Source organism: Musa acuminata, chromosome BXJ2-4 (assembly GCF_036884655.1).
Source record: "Musa acuminata AAA Group cultivar baxijiao chromosome BXJ2-4, Cavendish_Baxijiao_AAA, whole genome shotgun sequence".
Taxonomy (NCBI): Eukaryota; Viridiplantae; Streptophyta; class Magnoliopsida; order Zingiberales; family Musaceae; genus Musa; species Musa acuminata.
Genome location: NC_088341.1, coordinates 28,863,443 through 28,884,166, shown reverse-complemented (window position 1 = coordinate 28,884,166; position 20,724 = coordinate 28,863,443). Strand labels below are relative to the sequence as shown.

Genomic DNA, 20,724 nt, shown 5'->3' with positions numbered 1-20,724 from the left:
TGATGGTAGTGCTACCAAAGTTTAGAATTATAATTATGTTAAAAGTTATAGCGATAATACTGCTCGTACCCTAAAATTTTGGGATTTAAATTTTTTGCTCCATTCTTGAAGCTGTTGGGACCTATAAATACTCCACTCAAGTTTAGCTGATGGAGCATCCATTTATAAGCTAGTGAAGTATTGTAAGATATCATTTTGAGCATAATTTAAGTCTTTTTTTCCTCTTGAGTTAAGTTAAAATTTTAAGTTATAGGAGGTGAGAGATCTCTTGTAAAAAGAGAGTGTGAATGCTATCTCCCGAGCTTGAAAAAAGAAAGAGTTATAGTAAGGATAATTGATATTCGTCCATTGGAAAGAAGATATATAGGAGTCGTATGAGTATGAATGTTATATTTGTCTTTTAATTCAATTGAATGTAAAATGTAAACTTTATAATGCTACTTTTGTAGAGCTAATATATTAGAAATTATTTACATTTTGTCTTCTAGTGTGGTACCTTACGAACCGATCGAACATTCACTTTGTGCAAACATTATAACCGTCATATTTTTTTCATGAAATGACATTTATATAACTTCTTCAGGCTAATATCCCAATGGTAGACATTTTATTTTTTTGAGATGGTGTGCTAATAACTGATTAAACCTCCTCTTTGTATAAACATTATAACCATCATTTTTTTTTTATAAAATAGTGTTCGCAAGACTTCTCTAGGGCTAATATGTTGAGAATGAATGAAACTTTGCATGTTCAAGATAGTGCATGAAAATTCGATGGAACCTCCACTTTTTGTAAAGTTTATAATCATCATAGTTTTTTCATGAAACGACATACATACAACTTCCTCAAAGCTAATAGGGTGGGAATGAATGATATTATATTATTTTAATATAGTGTATGAAAAATCGATCTAACCTCCACTTTGTACAATCTTTATAACCATCATTTTTTTTTCATGAAATAATGTTCATGTGACTTTTCAGGGGCTAATTTGTTGGAAGTAAATAAAACTTTACATTTTCAAGATGGTGCACAAAGGATCAATCAAATCTCCACTTATGACCATTATAAATTTTCGTGATATAACATGACTTCTCCAAGGCTAATATATTGAGAATTATTGACATTTTAAATTTTTTAGATATGCAAAAAACCGATCAAACCTCTAATTTGCACAAACTTTATTACCATCATATTTTTTTCATGAAACGTTGCTCATACTACTTCTCTAGAGCCAACATATTGGGAATGATTGACATTTTATGTTTTTAAGACGAGGCACCAATAACTAATCAAAACTCTACTTTGTATAAAATTTATGACGGTCATTTTTTTTTGCTAACATTTTGCATATTTGAGATAGTGCATGAAAATTGATCGAACCTCCACTGTGCACAAACTTTTTGACCGTCATATTTTTACATTTTCAAAATGGTGCACGAGAAATCGATTAAACCTAAACATTATGCAAACTTTATACCCTCCCATTTTTTCATGAAACAATATTCATAGGATATCTTTAGGGCTAATAAGTTAGGAATGGTTAACATTTTATGTTTTTGAGATGGTGCACAAAAAACTGATCGAACCTTCACTTTTGCAAACTTTATATCCATACATTTTTTTCTTCAAATGGCATTCATATGACTTCTCTCGAGCTAATATATCCATACATTTTTTTCTTCAAATGGTTGACGTTTTGTATTTTCAAGATGGTGCACGAAAAACTGATCGAACCTCGATTTTGCGCAAACTTTAGAACCTCGCATTTTTTGTGAAATGATATTTATAGGACATCTCCAAGGTTAATAAGTTTGAAATGGTCAACATTTTACATTTTTGAGATGATATGTAAAAAATCGATTGAACCTCCATTTTGCGTAAACTTAATGACCGTCACATTTTTAAGCGAATGATGTTCATACTTCTTCAGGGCTAAAATGTTGAGAATGGTTGACATTTTATATTTTAAAATGGTGAATAAAAATCCGAATGAAACCTCTAAGTTGTGCAAACTTTATTATCATTACTATTTCATGAAATGGCATTCATATGACTTCTCTAGGGCTAAATTGTTGGAAATGGTTGATATTTTATATTTTCTAGATGGTGAGTAATAAATCGATCAAACCTTCACTTTATTAAACTTTATTAGTGTCATATTTTTTCTCAAAACTATGTTCAACTTCTTAAGTGCTAATAATTTAGAAATGGTTGCCATTTTATGTTTTCTAGATGGGGCACAAAAATCCGATCAAATCTCCTCTTCGTGTAAACTTTATGACCATTATGTTTTTTCATAACGATGCTCATATAACTTCTCAATGGCTATTATGTTTGGAATGAATGATATTTTACATTTTAGAGACCATGTATAAAAAACCATTTGAACCTCTACTTTCTATAAACTTTATAACCTTCGTGTCTTTTTATGAAATGATTTTCATTTGACTTTTCCGGGGCTAATATGTTGGTAATGGTAGACATTTTACATTTTTAAGATAATGCGCGAAAAATTGATTGACCCTCCACTTTTTATAAACTTTATGACAATCATATTTTTTTCATAAAATGACTTTCATACAGCTTCTCATAGGCAAATATGTTGAGAATGGTGAACATTCTATGTTTTCGAGAAGATGCATTGAATCTCAATTTTGTATAAACTTTAGGACCTTTACTGTGTTTCATGAAACAACATTCATAGGACTTCTCCAATGCTATTAAGTGTGGAATGGGCGACATTTTATATTTTTGAGATGATGTGCACAAACTCGATCAACCTCCATTTAGCATAAACTTTATAACCAATGTATGTTTTCATGAAACAATATTCATATGACTTCTCCAGGTTTAATATGGTAGAAATGGTTGACATTTTATGTTTTTGAAAGAGCAAAAAACCAATCAAACCTCCACTTTATGATGATCACATTTTTTCACAAGATAATATTCATATGACATCTCATGGGCAAAATATATTAGGAATAGTCAATATTTTATATTTTTGAGATTGTGCGTGAAAATTATATCAAACCTCCACTTTTGCACAAACTTTGTGACATCACGTTTTCTTGTAAACTGATAGTCATAAGACTTTTGCTTGTCTAATATGTTGGCAACGGCCTACATTTTATCTTTTAATAATGGTGCACGAAGAATCGATTGGACTTCCACTTTCTGTAAATTTTATAAAATGAGATTTATACAACTTTTGTAAGGCTAATATATCCTAACAGTCGATATTTTACATTTTCAAGATGGTGCATGAAAAATCGATCGAACCTCATTTTTATGCAAATGTTATGACCATTGCATTTTTTAATGAAACGACATTCATAAGACTTCTCAAGGGCTAATATATTGTGAATCAATAAAACTTTACATATTCAAGACAATGCGTGGAAAGCTGATCGAACCACCACTTTTTGCAAACTTTCTGATCATCATTTTTTTTTTACAAAATGGTATTCATACAAATTCTCTAAGGCTAATATGTAATGAATGGATGACACTATGTGTTTTTAAGATGATGCACAAAAACCAATCTAACCTTCACTTTGTACCATCTTTATGACCATCATGTCTTTTCACAAAACAATATTCATTTTTCACAAAACAATGTTTATACAACTACTCCAGGGTTAATATGTTGGGAATGAATAAAACTTTATATTTTCAAGATAATGAACACAAAATTGATCAAACCTTCATTTTACACAAATTTTGACCATCATTTTTTTTTCATGAAACGATATTTATACGACTCTTCCAATGCTAATATGTTGGGAATTATCGATATTTTAAATTTTGAGATGTTGCATAAAGAATCGATTGAACCTCTACTTTGTACAAACTTTATCACCATTACATTTTTTTCATGAAAGGCTTATACGACTTCTCTAGGGCCAACATATTTGAAATGACCAACATTTTATATTTTTTAGATGGTATGAAAATAATCGACCAAAATATCACTTTGTGCAAACTTTATGATAGTCTTTTCATTTGTAAAATGATGTTCATATGACTCATCTAAGGCTAATATATTGGGAATGGTTGACATTTTGCATATTTGAGATAGTATATAAAAAAAGATTGAACCTCCATTTTATGTAAACTTTTTTATCGTCATATTTTTTTTAGTGAAATAATATTCACATAATTTTTTGAAGGCTAATATGTTGGAAATTGTTCATATTTTATATTTTTGAAATGCTACACAAAAACTGATTAAACTTAAAATTTTGATAATTTTTAGACCCTCTTATTTTTTTACGAAATGATGTTCATAGGACTTCTCTAGGGCTAATAAGTTTGGGACAATTGGCATTCTATATTTTTGAGACAATGTGTAAAATATGATGGAACCTCCACCTTGCACAAACTTTATATCCATCATATTTTTTTTCTGAAATGGTATTCATATAACTTCTCTTGGGCTAATATGTTGGGAATGATCGACATTTTACGATTTTAAAATGGTGCATGAAAAATCGATCGAACCTTCACTTTGCATAAGCCATCATATTTTTTTATGAAATAACATTTATATGACTTCTCCAGGCTAATATATTAGGAATGGTCAACATTTTATGTTTCTGAGATGATGTATGAAAAACCAATTGAACCTCAACTTTGTACAAATTTAAGACCCACATATTTTTTTGGTGAAATGACGTTCATAGGAACTCAAGACTAATAAGTTTAGAATGGTCGACATTTTATGTTTTCTAAATGGTGCATGAAAAATTGATCAAACCTATGATTTGTGCAAATTTTATAACCATAGTATTTTTTCATGAAATAATGTTTATGCAACTTCTCTAGGGCTAATATGTTGAGAATTAATGAAAATTTTAATTCTCAAGATGGTATTCAAAAAATCGATCGAACTTGTCATTTATGCAGACTTGCTTATCATCACATTTTTTCATGAAACGATGTCCATAATGCTTCTCCATGGCTAATATATTGGGAATGAATGAAATTTTATGTTTTCAAGATAGTGAGTGAAAAATCGATTGAATTTTCACTTTGTGGAAACTTTATGACCATCACATTTTTTTTTTATGAAACAACATTCATGCTAATATGTTAGTAATAGATAATATTTTATATTTTCAAGATAGTGCACCAAAAATAGATTAAAGCTTCACTTTGAATCAACTTTATGATCATCACATTTTTTTCATGAAATGATATTTATACAACTTTTCCAAGGCTAATATGTTAGGAATGGACAACATTTTATATTTTTATGATAAGGTGCAAAAAATAAATCATAACTCTACTTCGCATAAACTTTATAATTGTCGTATTTTTTCACAAAGCGATGTTCATACGAGTTCTCTAGGTCTAATATGTTGGTAATAGATAATATTTTTACACGAAACAATGTTCATATGACTTTTCCAAGGCTAATATTTTGAAAATGATTGATATTTTATATTTTCAAGATGGCACACTAAAAATGGATCGAATCTTCACTTTGCACAAACTATATGCTCATCATATTTTTTCATAAAACGATGTTCTTATGACTTCTATAGGGCTAATATGTTTGGAATGAATGACATTTTAAGTTTTCAAGACTATACATGGAAAATTACTCTAACCTCTACTTTACACAAGCTTTATGACCATCATGTATTTTTTTTACAAAATGACATTTATACTACTTAACCATAGCTAATATGTTAGGAATGGTTGATATTTTGTATTTTCAAGATGATGTACGAAAAATTGATTGAATGTAATCACATCAAATATTTAAGTTAGGAATTGATTTTCTTTCCTTACTTGTTATTATAATTTAAGGAAATCATAATCTACTTCCTTGTTTGTTGATATGAATTAAGGAAATAACTAGTAAGTATTCCAAATATGATAATATCATATTTGGTAGTATATTAAATGAAAATAATTTATATTAAATAAATACGAAAATTAAAATTTATTTCCCTTAATAGAGGCTCACCTCCTCCTATTTAAAGGGGAGGGATCTCTCTCCTTCGTTCCTCACCTAGTCGAGCCTGGCAGCGGGAGGAACGAGGAGTTACACCATGTTGACAAGAGAACGAGGAGTTACACCCTGTTGACAAGAGGTAGGTTTCCCTATATTTCTTAAAAGTTTTAGCTTTTATTTTGATTCTTTAAATGTTGAAAGTTTTATAGTTTGAAAAATGTGTATCAATTCTTTAAATGTCAATTTTTTTGTATTAAAATAATCAGTTAAAGTTTTCATAATATTCTTTGACCCATGATTAAGGTTTTTATTGTAGAATTAAATATGTTAAAAAGGTATATATTTTATATGATATATTTTCTGTATTACAGTTTATCTTTAATCTTATTTGGATTAAAATCTTGTTAGACTAGAATATGTTATCTAAAATCCCTTTTTTTGATATTCTTTGATCTGAAATTTAAAATATATTATTCTGAATGATTTAAAATATGACTAGAATATGTTGAAATTTTATGTGTTGAAAACATGATTTTTATTTGAATTTAGAAAGCTATTTCCTTGTGTTAAAACTTATCTCCTAGTCCCTCTTTTAATGTCTTATGATTTCTAGTCAAATTGAGAATGTTATTTCTTTGTATTAAAGCTTTTCTCCTCATCTATCTTTTAATGCATTATTATGTTTTCATTTATGTTGTTAATGGGTATATGCTATGACTAGTCCATGGGCCAAGGCTGGGCTAGTTTTATGTAATGCATGCTCAATCATGTATAATGCACATGACCAATAGATAGACTGGCTCAATCTAGCCCAATATTATTGTTGAACTTGAGCCGAAATATTGATTGAATTAAACTATACTTGATTAGTCTAGATCAATTCAGGGTGATTCCGAATTGATTGACTTATTCAAGTTAGTTTAACCTAAATTGAACTTAATCTAGTCTAAATTATACTAGTCTAGGGTGGTTCTAGACCAGTTAAATAAGGATTAGAGATCAGTTCAGTTAGGCTCTAGTAAATCGAGTTCAATTGAATCGATTAAACTAGAGTTCAAGTCAATTGAGGGTTAATTTATATTATTTGATATTGATGATTTTTTGAAAGAGACGTTTTAAATATGTTATTTCATCCCGAAATGGATATGACCAGTGTGAGATTATATTCCTGCCGAGAGCAGGTAGGGCGATTCCCTTCGGGGATTAGCGGGCCGTCAGACGTGGATGCTGGACGGTTCCTCCATCCGCTGTTGGGAGGAACGTGTCCCCACTTTGGCGGGTGTGGGACACCACTCCATCCGCTGTTGGGAGTGTGATATGAGTTTGCCTCCATCCGCTGTTGGGAGAACACAAACTTATCCCGTAGGATAAAGCCTCTCCATCCGCTGTTGGGGGAGTACTCCTTCGGGTACTTGATATACGTCAATGGGATGATTGATTGAATTTTGGTCATGTATTTATCTTGATTTAACTTTTGGGGTTCCTACTCAGTGTTGTTGAATTTTCTTTGTTTTTGATTTTCAGAGCAGCCTCCCTCTAGTACTAAATCGGATTCCAGTGGAGAGCGGACCTTCCTCTACCGCTAGGTAGAGCCACTAGGATGACTCTTGAAGTTAACATCACTAAGTTTACTTTTCTATTTGTAATTTGATGAATAAATGAATTGTAATAAATGGTTATAGATGATGAATAAAGTGATGTTTATTTATTTGGCCTGTGTGAAAATATATGAAAAAAAAAAAATCCTGTGACATTGAATCTCCACTTTGCATAAACTTTATGATAATCATATTTTTTTCTCAAAAAAAAATTGTGTTTTTAAGACAGGGCATAAAAATCAATCAAACCTCTACTTTATGTAAATTGTATGCCCATCTCTTTTTTTTTTTTAAATGACATTCATACAACTTCCCGAGATCTAGTATATTGGGAATGGATGAAATTTATGCTTTCACGACATGTAATTCATATGACTTTTTCATACATAATATATGTTGGGAATTCATGACATTTTGTGTTTTCAATAAGGTGTGAAGAAAAACATATCAAACCTCTATTTTATACAAACCTTATGATTATCATGTTTTTTCATGAAACAACATTCATATAACTTCTACATGACTCATGTTGGGAATGAATGGCATTTATCTTTTTTAGACGGTGCATCGTATTTAAAAAAAATCGATCGAACCTCCACTTTACTTAAAATTTATGATCATTGTATTTAAAAAAAAAAAACTATATTGTATGACCTTTTCAAGGTTAAATATGTTGGGAATGGATGAGATTTTGCATTTTCAAAGTCAATGCATTAAAAATCAATCGACATTTTGCATTGTTGGTGTATAAAATCATACACGAACAAAGCATGGGGAAGCCTTTCACATCCATTTCATTGCAAGGGTGACGTTGATGATCAATTAATTCGAAGTCAACTCAGCATGGTCTTCAATTAATGTTGCCATATGCGCAATCAACTAAATTGTACTAGTAGTAGGACCTCATCATAACCATACGCATCTTATCTTGCTACTAAAAATATTTATTTGTGTGAAATAAAAAAAACAAAAGAAAATTTCATCACTAAGGATTGAAATAGTCAAGACTATACAAATCGGGTTTGGTCATCGACTTTAAAGATGTATGTTTTCAAGATAAATTAGTGTTTAATCGAATATATATATAAATCCCCAAAACATGAATTGGTAATAAATAAATTTACTTTACCGTATGATATCTTATAGAAATATTTATGTCTAGAAAAATTCAAGTTGCTGTTGACCCGACAAACAATGGCATTCAAAGTGACACAACTCAACAACCTCCTCTACTAAAGTATTTATGGGTCGAGACGTGTTGAACTTGACTTGTAGTATCCACGCATCGATGGAGATGGTTGGAGCCATCCAATTCCTTCCATCGGTATTATTAATTTCTCGCAATTATTACAGTTCAAAGTGGCATACATCAATTTAGCCAACGTTGGCAATAAATGTGACCTTTAGGAATATGATTATTTCATGGACCTTCGACAAGATTTATTTATTTATTTAAGAGATTACAAATATAATAAATCGAATGCATGGATTAGTTAACCCCATAAACTTCATAAACCAAAGCTATCAAAGTTGGGCTAGAAAAATAGAACCAAAGATTTAGTAGTTCCATTACCAATTCTTGTACAGTGATTGTGAGTTTATTCAACAAATAATAATAATAATAATAATAATAATAATAAAAGAAAATATTATCTTCATGGTGATATGAAAAATTGAATTCTAACTACACCTCATAATTTATTGTAGTCTTGTGTGACGGACAACCCTAAAATTGACCAAAATCTAAAGGAGATGCACCTACCACAATAAGATGCTGACGTTGATCTAACCACAATTCAACCGAGTTAAAGCCATGTTAGTATGGTTGGTTGATTGTCCTATCATTAATCATATTAAATGTATATATATATATATATATATATTGTATCTCTTTAAATTCATTGCTCTTTTAACTTGTAAACATGTGAGTTAGACTAGTCAAACTTACGTAAAGATGAATTAGATTATAGTGTTCATATTTTTGGTTCCATTGTTTATAATTCGCCTCAGACAAGTGATATTTTGAGAAAGCTTGGTGCAGAGTGATTTCGTTTCAGAAGTATCTTTGTCCTATCTGACCCTATTTTTTGTGCCCACCAAAAGTTGCAGTAATATTCCTATAGCATAAAATATTATGGAAAAGAAAGGAAGAGGAAGAGGGAGAGGGAGATCATTATTTATTCTGAGTAAGGTTCAGTTCAATCATTTCCCACAACAAAAATGCTAAGTTTAGGGGTTTTTGGTTCCTATTTTGCCCTCCTAAAATTCACCCAATTGATGGATGGGAGAGAGGAGAGGAGAGGAGGTGTTGTTGGCTTGTTTGAGTTGTTTTGGCAACTCCCCAACGGAGGAGGTTCTGTGTTATGGGTTGGAATTGTTTTTGTTTTTTGGCTCGTTTGGGTTCTTCCCCCACTCCCATAGTCCATAAAGATGTGGGGTCGTCACATGACACAGACATCCGTGTCACCAATCTTTCTCTCAGTGGATTGCAGATGCCATGTTATCACCGGCCCAGAGCAAACTTATAATACAATTTTCCAATCGATTGATTCCCTCCCTATCGGCGGCCTATCCACCTTGCTGTCTCTCTTCTGCTGTTGTTGTTGTTGCTTCTGCTGCTGCTGCTACTGCTGCTGAGGTTGTCCCTTCACCTTCACCTCGTCTTTCTTCGTCAACAGAAGGGAACCCAACGGAGGAAGGAAAGAAAACATTGGAGCAGCCCCGAAAAGATCGCAACTTTCCATGCTCTCGGACCTCTAAGAGGCAGCGGGTGGCATCTCCAATGGGAATCTCGTCGGAGGAAGCTCAGGATCGAAGGATGCAGGGGTGGCTGTACCTGGTCCGGTCTAATCGACTTGGGTTGCAGTACTCGAGGAAGAGGTACTTCGTTCTTGATGGCAACGCCCTCAATTGCTACAAGAACGTACCCGCGTCAAATAAAGAGGTATGTACGACCCCTTCTTGATGTCCCTTCACTTGGTTTCTTGGTGGTCTGGACGAAAGGTAGGTGCTTGACCCGCTGGCTTACTCTCTTTACGGCAAAAGATGACATCTTTTAGTTGTTTCATCGATCTTGTTGATCAGCAAGAGAGAAGCCAGGTTATTTCTTTGCTCTTCTTTTGTCTTTCAGAGATCCTTATAGATGTTTGGTTGTTTTGTTGGTTCGGTTTGATCCGACTACTGTCTTGAGCATAAATGGATCCAAATGATGAAGGATCTTCAACCGATTCATGTGTCTTGGGATTCTTCTAGCGATGAAGGGTGGTGGTAGATTTTTTTTTGTTGGACTGTGGGCGGTGACAATGCGTGGTGGGTATGATGGCGAAGGTGAATTCGGCGTCAAGGAAAGATGATAGGCGGTGGGCTACTACAGGAGGGGGCTAATAATGGCGGGCACTGGACGGTGATGACTTGTGATTGGTAGCTGTGATGAGTGTAATAAAGAAGACTTCGTTGGGGACAATCGCTAGACATAATCAGACAGGCAAAAGGGAAGCTGCCATATTACTACTTAGTTTTCATTTAAGTTACGTTTTTCATTGAAAACTAAAAGCAGATTTCCTATATGATTTTCTTTTCGTGTTCTTTTGGATTTTCCAGAATAGAAGGCTAAATGAAATAGGGCTTTATACTTTTTAGATGAGCATGATATTATAGACAGGCATGCAGTCTTAATGTTATTGTCGGTCATCTTATGTGAAATGACCCTTTCATTTTCTATTTCTTCATCTTGTTCCTCCTCGTGGACATTTGAGTGATTTACCATGAGACAAGTGGATAAATGATCGAACAGGACCAGGATGAGACAGGTCATTCATTATAACTTTTTTGAGCTTGCGAATCCCTAGTTGAGATCAATCATCAAACCACAGATTTTTAGTTTTTTTGTTCCTTTTTGTCCTTTGTGCTATTTATATAGTCATAAACTTATCCGCTTCTTAACTGATTTTGCATTGATATGTAACACCAGTCTGCTGAAGCTTTATCCACCTAGTTGCAAAGAGTTTTTCATTTTAATGATTTCACATTCCTATTACCAACCTGCAGGTGAATCATGTGTTAACAGATTGTCTTTAGTCAACAGGATTGTAAGCAACATGCATGACTTGTTCTTATTATAAGAATTTGTGACAAATCAGGACATACATTTGTGATATGCACAAATTATAGTACAACTCTGTGCATTGTTTCTGGATCTGATACTGGTCATCTTGCCATTTATCCAATCTAGAGTGAAATTTGAATACCTAGATATGTTTCTTACCCATGCAGGGCTCTGGCTTTGTAGGATCTAACCGAACCTTAATAGGCTGATTAGGTATGACTAGGACTCACATCTGATCAAAATATTGGACCCTAGAGCATGGTAACTTCTCTTCTTATTATTCAATAAACTGGCTGAACCTGTGCAACAATGTTGCAAATCATGATACGTGTTTTCTTGTTCAATCATTTGTTAGCAACTTATTGTGATGCTGTTTGTATCTGCTGATAATATTTTTGAGTTTTGCAGAATGTTATTTTTTTTCTTTTTAATTTGTTACGCATAAATACTCCAAATCATATCTTGAATTTTCTGTGTTATCAGGAACCTATTAGAAGTGCAGTGATTGACTTCTGCATACGCGTCACAGATAATGGGAGAGAGAATATGCTTAGAAATGTACAACATAAACCTGACTTATATTACTAACTCAAAATTAATTAACCCCGTCAATATAGTTACATGATAATTTCCACTATCGCAAAGTTCATCACCCAGTTATAGATTTGCATGGTAATTTGCAGGTCATGTATGTATTTACGCTGTGCAGTGCCTCTAATCACAAAGATCAACTTAAGGTGTGTTGGAATTTCACTTACTTTTCTAGCATTTTCTATTAGTAGTTTTTTTTTGTTGCTTTTTTCATGGATATGAAGAATGGCCAAACCTTGCAGTTGGGTGCCAGAAGCTCGGAAGATGCTGCAAGATGGATCAGATCTATAATGGAAGCAGCATTAAAGGTTTCGATGCTTTCTTTTACCTCATTCATATTCCTTGACAATTATATATAACATCTTTCCACACTTGTAGGAGGGCCCAAACAAAGAAGAAAATGTTGTAGCTTGTTCAAAGAGAAGATGCCAATCATTTAGGTTTAACGTCAGCCCTTCTTAACCAGTAATTGATTTTATATGTTTGTAGTTTCTATGGATTGACTGTAACACAATTTTTTGCTTGTGTATGGAATAGGCATGCATTAGCTTGCAAAGGATTGGTTCCTGTAACTAACATTTTCATGTTTTTCATTGATTGTTCAATTTTCTTCCTTAAATTTATCCGTGTTCTGACTACTCTTCTGGTATGAAAAAGGGCCTTAAAAATTGATCATTCTAGATGCTAATATGGGCAACTACTTTTGTGTTTTATGTAATTAGAGAATTTCCATTCAGCATGGAACAACTGCTATGGCTTTAAAAAGATGGTCTTTGTGGCTTTTGATGGTCTCTACTACTCGTCATTGCCTTGATGAGACATTGGTTGAGTTATTTTCTTCTTTATTCCATGGAGAATCCACAGGGCAGAAATTTGTATGTTGTTATTGTACATAGACTACATACCAAAGCCCTTTAACAGAGAATGGAAGAAATTTTTCATGGGGGTGGACAATGTCAACTTGCCAATTATTTGACACTTGTTCTTGATAATGTTATTACTTTTTGTGCATTTAGTTCATGTATGGATCCCTGATCTGTCTATTGATTGCTTTAAGAATATCTGTCTAGTGATTTCTTTAGATTATGGACTTAATGAAGTCATTTTACCTTTTTCTTCTGAAAATTTATTTTTTTTATCAATATTATGATTTTATAGGCTGTGTCATGCAAATGGGAGAGGCAGGAAGCACCCTTTAGGTCAGTGTATATGTTCTTTTAACCTCTTTTAGTTTAGCTCTAGTTTCTCCAACAAAAATGTTTGATCATACAAAATGTCAAATTCCTTTGACAAAATTCTAGCATCCTACCAAGTATTGCTATCATGGACCACATCATGTTTCAATTGTTGTTTTCTAGTGACCATATGTCAGCATGGTCCGAGATTTTGGCACACTGACTAGGACAACTCTGAAGTAGGAGGAAAGCTATACATATTATAACATCACATATTTTCTTATTCTTGTTCTTCCAAAGACCCAGCAGATCCATTACTAATAACTATTAGAACCAATTTGGCACATTTAAGCAAAAAATTATTTGACCAAAATATTGAGATTGTTACAAAATTTCTAAAAAATCTTATTGTGTTTACTGGCTCTTCCATTTTGCTTACCTTCCACTAAATTATTTTCCTACAAATTGCTCTTAGATTGGACTGTGTTCACATCTGTTCTTGCGGATCCTACAACAGCTGATGTAATTGCACCTTCCACATGGACAATAGTTGGCTGCAAAAATGGTAATCATTTATCTTTTTCTTTTACCAAAGGTTCATTTCTAACTGCAGCTTTTATGCATAGGCTTACGGCTGTTTAAGGAGACAAGAGATGCTGATTCTCATGGAATGGTACCTATTTTGGCAAACAATAATGATTTATCAAGTTTTTGGGATGCTAATGGGGATTATCTTATCAGCATTGGGATGATCATCCAGCTTTAATGGCAGTAGGTGTTATTGATGCAACCTCTGAGGCTGTTTTCCGGAGAGTTATGTCTCTTGGTCCATCAAGATCAGAGTAAAGATCCCTACTTTTTGTCACCTGCATGTTCTATCAGTTTGAGAAAATATTGATAATCTCCTCACTGAGAAGTCACTTTACCAAAATTTTAGATATTGTTGTCATGATGTGATTGCAACCTATTTTATCAGAGAATGATGTCCGACATTTTTAACAGATAAGAGATCTAGATTATGTAATGTTATGAGTAGCATATACTGAAATCTTGTAGTCTTGTACCATATTTCTGAAACAAGAGAAACACGGCATCAGCCATAAAGGAAATGAAATGAGAAGTCATATTACGTCCTTGAGTTTGGCAATTTCTATTTCTAGAAAATAAGAATTTTGTTTTACTCTATTCAGGAAGTAAACTATGAAGTTTTCTTGCAGATGGGATTTTTGCTTACTAGAAGGTAATGTTGTTGAACACTTGGATGGTCACACTGATATCATTCACAAAAAATTGCGTAGTGATTGGTTGCCATGGTCAGATTCAAAGCTCTTAGATTACTGAAATTTCATCTATTTCTACTTATTCAATAATCACTCACATTATAGTGTTAGTTTGCAGGGGAATGAAAAAAAGGGATTTATTACTACGGCGCTATTGGAGAAGGGAAGATGATGGAACATATGGTAATGGCATTCGTGAATGATTGGTAATTCGTAAGTTACAGAAATATAACATCATATATATTTTGACTTTGTGACAGTAATACTCTATCATTCTTTTTCCCACCAAAAATGTCAACCTGAGAGAGGCTACGTTCGTGCCTGCCTTAAAAGTAATGTATGCTTAAAACTCAGGCTGTCATGTTTGTTTGTTCGTGTATTCATGTTTTGTCCTATCTTATCGAACCCCAAGTGTTGGTACTCTATGTTCTTTTGTAGGTGGAGGATATGTAATATCTCCAGTGAACCAAGGAAAACAATCAGTTGTAAAGCACATGCTTGCAATTGATTGGAAATTTTGGAAGTCTTATTTGTTCACCTCATCCGCAGAGTATATTACAATCCGAATGTTAGGGAGAGTTGCGGGTATAATCTAGAACATGAATTTTATTTTTTATTCATGTCTCACCTTTTATTAGAACAATCTAGTGAGTATATGTTGACAGAATGATTAACTATGTAATTTGCAGCTCTCCGAGAATTCTTCCGTGCAAAAGTTGGTAGCTGTGCTTGCTCTGATTTTTCATCAGGTGAGTCAACAAGGGAGATAGGGTTGCCACAGAATGAGAGGGAACACATGAAACTAGAGCAGCCAGCAGAGGAAATTAGTAAAAGTGAGGATTCTGCAGATGAGACACAAAGATCGCCGGCCAAAAATGCAAAAGCAGGTGGATCATTCCTTCAACTGAATGATGCAGCTGATGAGTTTTTTGATGTTATCAATGAATCAGAGTATAATGAAGTGGAAGCTTTGTGGCCTTCTGATGATGGCTTGCAAACCCAGGTGTGTGCTTCTTGTGAAAATTTCCAATCATGAAACCTTGTTTCTGCTAACTGTTTTTCAGCTTGGAAGAAGAAATATTCAGTACATTGTACTTTTCTCTTTCTTTATTCATTACACAACATCAAGCTGACTTTTAGATACCTGGGCAACAACTTCTTTATATGGTGTGTTGTGGTATATCATTACGTAGTATGATCTGCTAATATCCTAGCCTGTACAAAATGATTGAAGAACCTTTGTGACAATTACAATAATGCCAATCAAGGTTCGCAATTTTGTTCTGTACTAGCGTACTGAGCCTTGCTCGGTATGGTACGTACTGAGGCGTACCGAACGATATACCTAAAATAGGCATAAAACCCTTCGAAAATATCTGAAAATAGAAAAAAAATATTAGGATAGGGTTTTTAAGTTAGAAATAAATATACATTTAGTATAGTTTTAGCAAAATTAATGTAAATTAAGTAAGAATAGTGCTACATATCTTTTTCGGGTTTTGAGGAATAGCCTTGTGCAAGGTTCATAATTTCGGTTCGTTAGGGATCGTCCTTCTGTTAATATTGAATTATCTACAAAAATTATTTGAATTGTTAGATTATTTTGTATAGAACTTAAACTTTAAGATTCAAATGAATTAAGTAATCATTTGTGTAGATATATATTTGATTCTACCACCAAAACAAACGATGGGCCTCCACGGGTGGTGGATCGAGGTCTTTGATCTTATATATCTGTATATCAATATAATATGTTTGTTGGATCCAATCTTAAAATTGATCACATGACATAGTGTATTGATACACCGTATGCCATTGGTACATCAATGTGGTGATGGTCGTAGGTTGTGTGTAGGAAACTCTAGGGGCGACAACATGCGCAGCGAAAAAATATAAAACAAAAATATCAAATTTCCTAAAAGGTGTTCATCGTCGTACGAAGATTGGTGTGCAAAAACCCACAAAACTAAAAAACACGTGTGAGATAGTTATGTTACCTAGGGAGATCGTATATCCCTGAATTCCTGCAGATCTGTGGGAGAGGATAAAAGAGGTCAAGTGTCCTCTTTAGCGATGATTCATATGGCAGGAGTTGCGAAGACGCTCCTCAAATCGCTGCCCAAATCTCCATACCTACTATCTGAGGAGAAGGGGAGAGGAGAATATGTGGCAGCCAAAAATGCATAGCCTATGACTCTTTAGTTCTCTTCTATTTATAGAGGTCCTCTATCAACGTAACTCTAATGGATCCTACCCTATTGGGTATTGGATCTCCATCCAACTATCCAAGCCTCTTAGATTAGTGGATCTCTATCCAATAATCTCTCAATGGTTCTTATTAGATCACATCCATAGGATTCAATAATTTAGGGGTTTATTAGATATCCAATAAGATAGGGGCTCCGATGGATATCTCATATCCGAACATCTACTCGTCGCAACACCTACCATATATGTGTGACCCTTTAGGCCCAATTTCGAGCTGGTCGTGAGTCATACCTGTCAAAACTCCTTCTAGCTTAGTGAATTATTATCTTCATAATAATTCACTCGACTCATCCACTACGAATATACTAAGCCACTACGCCGCAATCCCCAGACGATATAGGAGAATATAATCCTTTGGACCTATCTGTCCTCAGTTATCGTGCACCTATAGTCCCTCATCCATTTAATATCATAGAGATCGTACATCAAGCATGGTGCTATTAGGCTCATACTATTTCTCCTCGAGTCTCGCACTAATCGGATTCTCCCGAAGAACTCTTTCTTTCTCAATCCAAATGACCTTGGTTAAGGATTTATTTAAGTAAGAACATATGAGATATTCCTCTTATGATACCGAGAGCGGATGATTCTCTATCGACACTTAATGACCCTCGTAAGGTTGGTTGTCACTCCCGATAACCTGCTATACTAGATCTGGAACTTCAAAACTTATAAGTTCGGTATCAAAGAGTGGAGTACTCGTACAAGACATCCTTGGTGTTTCAAGTCTAAAGACCAGGTTCACCATTGGGATAATGAAATTGCTGTCTGACAATGAGGTACCATCAACCATCCAGTATTTCGTGAGCGGATCAATCAGTGAACTCATTTTCCAATGAGCACCTATACTGTAGCCCTAGTGTCCCCACACAAACAGCTATAAGACCAGCCGCCTCCATCATATGGATGGGTATGTAGTATACCAGTCTGTCCGGTTATCTCGATGTCCCTCTCGAGTACCCTATGACCAGGATTATTTAGGGTTTGTGTTTAAAGGTGAATCAGTCTCATTATCGTGATCTCATCACGATCCGATTTCTATTGCACAGATCCATGGACATTATAAATATTTATGCATCAAACAATATATAGTGAGAAAAGATCATAATAATAATAAGCAAAAAGACCGTATGTCATGTCACATGTGATATTACTCATGTGATTGGCTTGCAAGGCACTTATAACTAGCAATCTCCCACTTGACCTAAAACCAATCACCTATGTATTGGATCCCCATCAGACGCCTGTGATGCTCAAAGACAATATGAGACAACGACTTTGTTAGTGGGTTTGCGATGTTATCTTCGGATGGAACTCTTTCCACTACTATATCTCCTTGGGCCACAATCTCTCTAATAAGTTAGAACATTCTCAGAACACTTTTGATGAGACTCGGGTTTCCTTATTTGAGTAATCGCCCCATAGTTGTCGCAATACAAGGGAATCAGCTCCTCGCTGCTCGGCACGACTCCCAGATCTGTGATGAACTTCTTCATTCAGACTTCCTCCTTTGCTGCCTCTCCCGTAGTAATATACTCCGCCTCTATGGTCGAGTTTGCAATAGTATCTTGTTTGGAACTCTTCCAACATACTACTCCTCCATTCAGGGTGAATGCATACCCTGAATTATACTTACTATCATCGACATCGGACTGGAAGCTCGAGTTTGTGTAGCCCTCAACCCTGAGGCTACTTCCTCCATATACTAGTAAATGATCCTTAGTCCTTCTCAAGTACTTAAGGATATACTTTATTGCTTTCTAGTGCTCCAAGCCTGGATTTATTTGATATTTGCTCGTGACATTTAGAGTATACGCTATATCAGGCTTGTTACATAGCATAGCATACATGATAGATCCTATCGTTGAGGCATAGGGTATGCTATCCATGTCTGCCCTTTCTTCATGAGTTTTTGGGGACATACTCCAAGAAAGTGATATCTCTTGTCTCATCGGTATGAGACCTCTCTTGGAATTTTCAATGCAAAACCTTTTAATAATGATGCCTATGTACCTGGATTGGGACAAGCCAAGCATCCTCTTGGATCTATCTCTATAGATCCCAGGGTTCTTAATTTTGATATATACAGCCTGGTATAGGCGGTACGTACCGGTCCGAGAGGATACGGTATGCAGATCGTCCTCTATCGGGCAGTACCAGTGTTTTGACCAGTACCAAGGCGTATCAACTGGTACCGCCCCGGATTTCGACTGTTATCGAGGCATACTGATCAATACGCCCTAGCGTGGTAGGTGAAGGTATTTTTAAGGTTTTAGGATATACTATCGGTACGCTCTAGCATACTGACGATATATACCAGTATGTACCGTACCAAGTAGAGCTCGGTACATTGATACAGACCGATATTCAAAATTGATAGATCCGAATTCCCAATATGTATGATACTTCCTCTAAATCCTTCATGGAGAAGTGTCTAGATAGCTAAGCCTTTACTGTGGAGAGCATTCTTATATCATTCCCAATGATTAAGATGTCATCCACATACAACACAAAGAAGGTTATAGCACTCCCACTTATCTTCATGTACACACAAGGCTCATATTCGTTCTTAACGAAGTCATAAGATTTGATTGCCTCATCAAATTCGGGAAGCTTATTTCAGTCCATAGATGGACCTAAGCAACCTGCACATCTTATCTAGACTTTCTTTGGACACGAATTCCTCAGGCTATATCATATACACCTCCTGCTCGAGGTTGCCGTTGAGGAACGCGACTTTCACATCCATTTGCTAGATCTCATAATCATAGTGTGCTACAATAGCTAATAGAATTTAGATGGATTTTAGCATGGCTATGGGTAAAAAGGTTTTGTCATAGTCAACACCTTGCCTTTGACGATACCCCTTGGCAACTAGCCTTGCTTTATAGGTCTCTACCTTTCCATATACTCCGATCTTTTTCTTAAAGATCCATTTACAACTAATGGGTACAATACCCTCGGGTGCATCAACAAAGTTCTAAACCTTATTGGAGTACATAAAATCCATCTTAGAATTTATGGCCTCTTGCCACTTCCCGGAGTCTATACTCGTAATAGCCTCCTCGTAGGTCTGAGGATCAATATCCTCAATATCCTCTCCTCTAATATGTCCCACATATCTCTCAAGAGGATGAGTTACTCTGCCGGACTTACATAAAATTGGAACTTGTGTGCCAGGTACCTGAACAGACTCGGGCTGTGGAATGGTGCTTGAGCTAGGTTCTCCAACCTCGCTCAACTCTATCACACTCTCACTGTCTCCACCAAGAATAAGTTCATTCTTAAGGAACACTGCTCTCTTGGTTACAAAGACTTTTTGGTCCTCTGAGTGATAGAAATAATATCCACAAGTTTCCTTGGGGTATTCTATGAACTTGCACCACTCCATCTTGGATTCCAACTTGTCGGGATTGTGTCTCTTAACATGAGTAGGGCAGCCCCAAATCTTAAAAACCTTAAGATCGGGCTTCTTCCCTTTCCATATCTCATCTGTTGTAGACACTACCGACTTAGTTGAAATTCTGTTCAGAAGGTAAGCTGCGGTTTTTAGGGCATATTCCCAAAGTAAGATGGTTAGGTCGGCGAAACTCATCATGGACCGCACCATGTCTAATTGTATGCGATTCCTCCTCTCGGATATACCATTGAGTTGAGGTATATAAAGAGGTGTCAATTGGGACAGAATCCCATGATCCTTGAGAAACGGGGTGAACTCTGTATTTAAGTACTCACGTCA

At 34.8% G+C, this 20,724-nt stretch overlaps 1 protein-coding gene across 3 annotated transcripts in view; it reads left to right on the top strand.

Annotated features, from left to right (window-relative positions):
* Window positions 1–9,983: 9,983 nt before the first annotated feature.
* Window positions 9,984–20,724, top strand: part of LOC103981929 (protein ENHANCED DISEASE RESISTANCE 2) — a 29,148-nt gene continuing 18,407 nt past the window's right edge. For 2 of the 3 annotated variants that reach the window (XM_009398696.3, XM_009398697.3), the window contains exons 1-14: window positions 9,987–10,510; window positions 12,155–12,229; window positions 12,355–12,408; window positions 12,505–12,570; window positions 12,641–12,702; window positions 13,421–13,461; window positions 13,913–14,002; window positions 14,064–14,110; window positions 14,179–14,279; window positions 14,655–14,750; window positions 14,836–14,900; window positions 14,978–15,049; window positions 15,156–15,302; window positions 15,407–15,720. In XM_009398696.3, the coding sequence (XP_009396971.2) occupies window positions 10,064–10,510; window positions 12,155–12,229; window positions 12,355–12,408; window positions 12,505–12,570; window positions 12,641–12,702; window positions 13,421–13,461; window positions 13,913–14,002; window positions 14,064–14,110; window positions 14,179–14,279; window positions 14,655–14,750; window positions 14,836–14,900; window positions 14,978–15,049; window positions 15,156–15,302; window positions 15,407–15,720 (1,677 nt within the window). In that variant the 5' untranslated portion in view covers window positions 9,987–10,063. Of the gene's footprint in view, window positions 10,511–12,154; window positions 12,230–12,354; window positions 12,409–12,504; window positions 12,571–12,640; window positions 12,703–13,420; window positions 13,462–13,912; window positions 14,003–14,063; window positions 14,111–14,178; window positions 14,280–14,654; window positions 14,751–14,835; window positions 14,901–14,977; window positions 15,050–15,155; window positions 15,303–15,406; window positions 15,721–20,724 lie in introns of all 3 variants that reach the window. The other variant, XR_010486068.1, reaches the window with a different exon arrangement.